We start from the raw sequence: 7,434 nt of genomic DNA on the forward strand, positions 1-7,434 counted from the left end.
AAAGCCGAAGACAATGACAGATATGACTCCACTGACACACAAAGGCCAAGTAGCCTATTTGGCAAACAAATAGATGTAGTTATACAGGACAGCCCATTCACGGTTCTGAAACCTAATTACCATCAGGAAAGTGACAGTGTTTCCCGCATCTGACTTGCTAGCCCACCTACCTTCAGCTGTCTCCCACTCAAGGCAGCCCATCAAGGATGCCATCCAGCCATGTTTTGACTCTCTGTTGGAGAAGTATTTTCTGTAAGAGCTGCTGTTCCTGGTGCTTTGTCCCCTCTCTCCCACAAGAAGAGTGTTTATTTTGCCTCCATGCTTCAAACACTCATCCCTTGTCCTTTAGTAGGTGAGGTGCCAGTCTGCCTGTTTTTCATTCTTTTAATTCCCTTTCATTCAGAATGATTGATATTTGACTGTTAAAATCCTCTGTCTTTCCAGAAACATGAGCTTTGTTTCTGGGGTTCCTTTTACATATTAAATATTAACAATATAGATGATAAATTTATCTCAGGCTCCTGTATAAGAATATTGGATTGCCAGGCCCAGTTCCTTTGGAACTCCCCAGTCAAGATTTTTTTTGTCGAAAACAAATTGTTCTGAGGTTCATAGCAGAGCCTTTATAGGGTGTATTTAGGAACAGACCCAAGCAGCAATCTTTTGTTACTTCTCTGCAGTATCTATATTCATTAAGGTAATGAAGCTATTAATTGAATATGTAAGTTCAGGTTAATTAAATATAAGACTTATTTCTTTAGTTTAAAGGGTAATAATAAAAAATTTAAACTTGCAAACCAGATCACACATTTAGTGATGATAAATGTGATCTGGAAAGTGCAATGTTCCAATATGAATCAGTTAATTGCATCCATTCATTAGGTGATATACATTAGCAGAAGGTCAATTCATTTGAGACTTGATGTGTTTTACAAAGAATAAGTTCAAACAGGTAAATTGGAGAGAAATTCAGTATAGAAACTCCACAACCAAGAGCACATTGGCTGTAACATCTCAGTTAGCCACACATGTTCTTTCGGTACTCCTGAGGCACTGCCACTCACTGCCATGTAGACTCTGCGGGTGAAGACGGGTGCTATTTTGCAGAGACTGGGCTAAACCACCCCATGGCTGTGTGTTGCTGCGCATCGCTGTGCGCAGGGTGGTGACCAGCCGAGGAGCAGCTGTGAGCTGGATGGTCTCAGGAAGTCTTCAGACTAAAGGAGTTTCTCCTCAGGCTCACTCCGTAACAGGCAAAACCAGCCTTCTGCACAACAGTCTAGTGAGGGACATGTTACATTTCAACTGTCAACCATAATACTAATTTTTGAAACTGGCCCGATTATAAAGTGAGTCAAACACTGACAGTCTTTCCAAGCATATTCTGCTTTATCGCTGTCACTGAATTGTTTGTGGCTTCCTTAAATTCGAGTTTCAATTTAGGACTGAATTTACCATAGCAGCAATTAACAGTTCTACTGGGTATTAAATGGTCACAGGTAAGAAAACTAATCCATTTGACTCATTTTTAGGAAAAATTATGTTAAATCAAGTTTTCTTCATTAGCCGTTCCTGCATTTTCAGTAATAAAAATGGTTGTTCTTCATATCAGCATTTATTTTATTTTTTATGTTAAAGGTAATGTAGAAATAAGGAAAATAAAAGTAGATTTTCTTTTGTTTCTTTAGAACTGAAAATATATCCAGACTGATTCTTAAACAATTATTAATAAGATTTATAATATTAAGACAATTCACTGAGATATTTGAAAAATTTCTGAAATAATATAGGATTTTATAGTCTTGTGGGTGTTGCTTTACAGATAATATTGTTTATGTGTATAACTATTTTTATCATATATGTAAGGTATATGTATAAAATAGCTTTGTGTGGAGCAAGGACTGATACCATCCAGCACACAATTTAAGGGCCATAATTCTTAAGACATTTCAGACAGTGAGCCTCTTTCAAGTGATCAGGCTTAGAGACATTTAGAGAATTGATTCAATTAACCTAGAGGAAAAAAGTGCTATAATGTGTGATTTATGTTTGCAGATAAATTAAAATACAAGTATCTCCTGAAGAGCATTTGCTGCCATCATGGTCAGTAATGAAAATAGCAGGCAATTAAAATAGGACACCTGAGGCTGAAGCTTTTACTGTATATATCAGAAAATGAAGTTCAGATTTTGTAAGTAGAAATCTGAGCTGAAAAATAACTTAGTGGAAGTTTCTCTTTGGTCCCTATTTTTCTTCCAAAAGTAATTTCTTAAGCACTTAAGAAATAGGAAAGGACATTTACTGAGGCAGGAGGCAAAGGGTACAGAGGAGTAAGCTCTCTCAATCAATACTGAATTTGTATGATGAACCACGGATATCCTTGCTAAATGGTAGCATGACAGCTGAGAGAAATATATATAAAAAAAAGCTTATGGGTCAGATTGAAATCACTTTGGGGCAGGTTTTGAAGTTGATCTTGAAATGAATCACTGGAAGTGTCTGACAGAATGATGTGATTCAGTTCCTTCATGTGTGTGACAAAGTGCTTAGAGTCTGGAGCTCACTAAGGAGCATAAGAATTATTCACAGATTTGAAGTAGTAAGAACAAAGATCTCTGTTTGTTGGAGTTGCTGTAGCCACTGTCCATTGCAGTGGTGTATCAGGATATGCTTTGGTACAGCTAGTCTGCCCAAAAGAGGTATTAAAGATACAAATAGTTTCACCCAGTCCTCTGGTTTCAGGTCTTCCTTTAGGCAATGAGGACACAGTAGTATAGAGCAGAAAAATACCAGTACTCTGACTGAGCAACCCTGGAACGCCTTAATTACATCTGCATTGTCTTCAACATCACACCTCTGTCTTTTGCAACCTGTCTAGCTACCAAAGGTCCTGTTTCCATCAAATGATGTGTGTGTATAAGCAAGGTCCCTGTCCTTGTGTATAAATAATACCAGTTGCTGGGAGCGGGTGGAGAAATCGAGACTTGTAAATGAAACAAAGGTATTTCTTCAAATTATATATTCAGATTGATCTAAAAAAAACCACAACACTCTTCAGGAATTATTTTCATCTTGGCTATATACTAGCCTAAGTTCTAACACTGAAGTAAGAAACAGAGTCACTTGGTTGTTCTTCATTTTTTGACAGCCATTTCTTCACAAAGTGTGAAGACAGTAATATCCTTGTCATTACAATCTGAAACAGAACATATTTGTTTCCTAATTTGCTGTCTAAGTAGGAGTTTAATTAAAACTCATTCATGTGAGAGAAAATAAACCAGTCTGACTTAACTGCCAGTTGATTTAGTATCGCCGGTTCACAAAAAACCCCCCATAAACTACAGGACTGCAATAACAATAAGTGGTTTCTCTGCGTACATAGGTGTTTAGGGACCACAGAACTCAGGCTGAACCTGGGGTATTGTTTCTGTTCTTTCTCTTCTTGGCAATTGTTGGACTTGCTTCTTTTTCTTTCACAATTAATTAGTTTACTTCTGTATTCATTGTTATTACTGAGTTATTGTCCTGACGTTCAAGGCAATAAGGGTAGTAATCCCTTCCACAAAGAAATGGCATTAAATATTAAATACACAGCATTACAGACCTTGCTCCCAGTTCTGTTTGGCAAAGTTGCTGTTGTAGTTGATGAGGACCCACTTGTGCTCTTGGCACTAAGGCCTACATCTTTGTCTTCCCAGATGGTGGAAGAGGAACTGCGGTTGGTCACCTGCTGTCGGGAAGAGCAATGGCACACGTCCGCCATGTTCTTCTGTGGACCTTCCTGTGGCTGGCTGCAGCCCAGGAGCCTGCAGCGTGGTAAGTGCAGTACCATTCTCCACTTGGGGAATGCAAACGAGGCGTAGGTAGCTGTTAGTCTAAAGGTGGTTGGCTCTGCTTTTGCAAACTGGATTGCTTTTAGATGTAAGAGAAGTGTGGTTTGTACAAGTAGTTGATGGATGTTGCTTGCGCAGCTCCCGATTATGTGGGTTTGAACTGCACCTCCACATGCACTGGAATCCTTTCTCACCAAAATCTTCTGAACTTCATTGCCTGGATTTAATAATGAAACTGTTACACAGTTTCCTCGTTCCTGAAACTTGTTTAAATGCAGTCCCCTTTTGAAGGAGAACATCCCCACTCTGATTTATTTTAAAACAGCTTTTAGAAGATGTCATCCATGTGATGAAGTGTTAGGTCTGTGTTGCCAGTGTGCCATTAAAAATTGAATTTCTGACGTTTAAAAGTCTCACTCATCCCAAGTGTCACAGTTTGACAGCTCTGCATGTCACATTACAGCACAGGATTATGGATCCATTTCCTCTGTCAGGGGAAAAGAAAAAAAAGATGAAAAATGAGAGAAAGCAAAATCTGCAGTCTCCTGCTTCATTATTGAGCTGGAAATTTACAGAAGTATGCATGTTAACCCTGAAATTACTTAAATGGCACTCTGTATCTTGTGCTGCCTGTCTGTGCAGAAGCAACCTTTGTCCTTTGCTTCTGTACAAACACTAAGAGAATGTTGGGACAGTCTTTTCAATTGTCCGCAAACTTGTAAAACATGGAGCAAGGAATATCTATGGAATCAACAAACGGATAATGTAACAAATCAAAACATGGCTAGATCCTGTTGTTTATTCTTGACTAGGTCAATAAAAAGGTCATGTGGTATATTTCTTGCTGCTTTGTTTTGCCAACTTTAGACGTCTGTATGCTTTGGTGTCCTTTCTCTGTTTATCTGCAATGTGATAACTTCAGACAGGACATCTGATCAGTTTAAAAATGTTGGGAGTGTTTGCATCAGTAAGCAAAACTTTATCGATTTTGCCTAAAGTAACAAAAATGGTCTGGGCTTCATATGTTTTCTGCCTAGAAGTCTCGACCAGAGAGAGTATAGGGCTTTGACCATAAATTTCTGAGGTCCGTCAGCCCAGTCAGGACGCAAGCTCAACCATCTGCTGTTTCATCCAACAAGCTAGGACAGATGTCCACCGCACATGCGCTGTTTGCTGCACATGTGATGAGTTTGAGACAGTGAGTAGTGGATCTGGCTCTGTCTGGCTGCTGACTTCCCAGCAACCCACTGTATGGCATGCCCAACCTCTTGCATGATGTGGCCTCCTACTAAGAGGGCCCCCAGAAAAATAATAGCTGGGAAAAGGTGGCTGTTCCTTGAACAATTTTTTCTGCCCCTTAGGTCGCTTCCTTTTGCAAAGAGCTTTCAAGAAAAGAGAAAGCCACATCTGGGCTGCAGGACCTGCACTAGCAGTGAGCACCTGTTCCTCCTCATCGCTTTCTTTCCCAAGAGGCATTTGGAAACAGAGGTGCACCTGGGTACCCTTACTGCACGAGTCCCAAGCTGCTGGGCTTCCACACAGGCTATCCATGCCTGCTGCGGTGCCCATGGCCATGCACCGTCAGCAGCAGGAGGGGCTGCAGGGGCAGTGCCCCCAACACTGGAAGATGGGAGATTGTTGTTGTACAGGAAGGAGGAAAGGCAGGACCACACAGCCCATAGCCACAAGGAGAAGGGAGTATGTGTGGGACCTTGCAGGGGGAAGCGAGGAAAGCTGTACAGCGCTTTTCCACGAAGGGTGGAGAAACCCTGGACAAGCAAGAACCCCGCTTTGTGGCGATGGCCCCCACAGACCAAGGGGAAGGGTGCTCGCAGCCCTGTGGCAGCGCAGGCCTGAGGGAAGCGGGACAAGGAACACATCCAGCATGGCCGGCCCGCAGGAGAGCGGGGACCTCGGCGCCAGGCGGGGGCTGAGCTCAGGAACGCTGCCGTGGGAGGAAGGAACCGCGCTGCCCAGCCCGGAGCCGGGCGCGAGGACGCCGGGGGACGGGGCGGCCATGTCATGGGGAGACGCTGTGGCACGTCGGAGCGAGGTGAGGGGCGCGCGGCAGCCACCCTCGGCGGGGCGGGAGGCGCGAGGCGAGGGGAGCACGGGGGCCCGGCATGGCGCGGGGCGCGAGGCGAGGGCGGCGCGCGGCGGGGGCCCCCTGCCGTAGAGGCGGGCGGCAGGCGCGCGGCCGGCAGGGGGCAGCAGGCGGACGGGGATGGCGCCGCCGGTGCGGCAGGTAGGGACGGGGCGGGGGGGGGAGGGGGGGTGTTCCGCGCATCCATCGCCGTCACTGGGGACGCGCAGCCACTTGGATGTCAGTTGCCGCAAAAATAAAAGCGAGGCGGTCCGGGGAGCAGCGGGCACGGTGCGAGCAAAGCTGGCGGCGACGGCTCCGCAGAGCGCCCGGCGGCTGCGAGGGAGCGCGCGTCCGGTGGCGGGCGCGAGGGAAGGCAGCCGCGAGCTGCTGCGCGGAGCCGCTGGCCAGGAGAGCGGGCAGCACAGGGAAAGTGGCGGGCGGCGGTAGGTGCCCGTGGAGCAGGGAGAGACAGGCAGACAGACACGCTACCCCGGAGGCGGAGGCTTCGCTTTGCCGGGCCCGCCACAGCGCGGCCCCGTGCCCTCATCGCGCCTCGGCCTGGGACCCGTGAGGGACCGCCTGCCCTGCCGTACCTGGCCGCCCCCGCCCCGTCGGCTGCGCGGCGGCTCCGCGCCTGAGGGGAAGCCGGCCGGCCGGGGCCGCGCTGTGAGGCAACGACACTGGCAGGTCGCCGTCCTTCGCCCCCCCAGCCCCCCTTCCCCCGCCAGGGCTTCCCGAGTGCGGACGAGCCTCCTCCTGGCGCTGCAGGCGGTGGCGGACCGGGGCTGACAGGGCTCCCCACGGGATGCCCGGGGCCGGCTTCTCCCGGGCGCAGCACCTCCCCGCCGGCCCCCCCCCGGCACGACACGGCAGTTTTAGTGACCCCCGCTCCCCCGCCGGCGCTGACCGGGTTCCCCAGTCCCGCTCCTCGGCAGCGACCTGCGCCCGGGAGCTCCGTCCTCCCGCGGGCTGACAGGGGAATCCCCGGCGCCTGGGCCGCGACGGGGGGGGCCCTGCGGGGCGCCGCGGCTGCGCCGCGCCAGTGAGCGGGGCTGTGCCGCTATCGCCTTAGGTAGGATGGACCTGCCCCCCTGCCTCTGCCCCCATGTCCAATAAGAAGAGACCCGGCTTGACACCTGCCTATATACAGAGGACGAGAGCAACATCTTCAGCGCTGATCTTTGGAGGGGGGGGGGGGGGACCAACCCAAAACACAACACAACATCAGGTCAGAGCGGGGGGATCGGTGGTACTATAAACACCCCCCCACCCCCCGCCCCCCCCCCCCCCGAGACTATGACTTCCAGTAAAATTGAGATGCCAGGGGAGGTGAAGGCAGATCCTGCAGCTCTGATGGCATCTCTGCATCTGCTGCCTTCTCCCACTCTCAACCTTGAAATCAAATACACCAAGGTAAGTTGTGTTCGTTTGTTCTGGCAGGGAAATTCATGGCTTTCCCTCCAAAGGAGGGATTTTACTTAAATCCGTTTCATTCTGCCCTAACTTGAGTGTAGA

General features: G+C 48.0%; 1 protein-coding gene across 2 annotated transcripts in view; it reads left to right on the forward strand.

The window, feature by feature from the left end:
* Positions 1-5,259: 5,259 nt before the first annotated feature.
* ALDH1A2 (aldehyde dehydrogenase 1 family member A2) overlaps positions 5,260-7,434 on the forward strand; it is a 57,974-nt gene continuing 55,799 nt past the window's right edge. The window contains exon 1 of one of the 2 annotated variants that reach the window (XM_075764052.1): positions 5,260-5,886. In XM_075764052.1, the coding sequence (XP_075620167.1) occupies positions 5,383-5,886 (504 nt within the window). In that variant the 5' untranslated portion in view covers positions 5,260-5,382. Of the gene's footprint in view, positions 5,887-6,940; positions 7,333-7,434 lie in introns of those variants that run through there. The other variant, XM_010302317.2, reaches the window with a different exon arrangement.

The sequence above is a fragment of the Balearica regulorum genome, chromosome 12 (genome assembly GCF_011004875.1).
Source record: "Balearica regulorum gibbericeps isolate bBalReg1 chromosome 12, bBalReg1.pri, whole genome shotgun sequence".
Lineage (NCBI taxonomy): Eukaryota > Metazoa > Chordata > Aves > Gruiformes > Gruidae > Balearica > Balearica regulorum.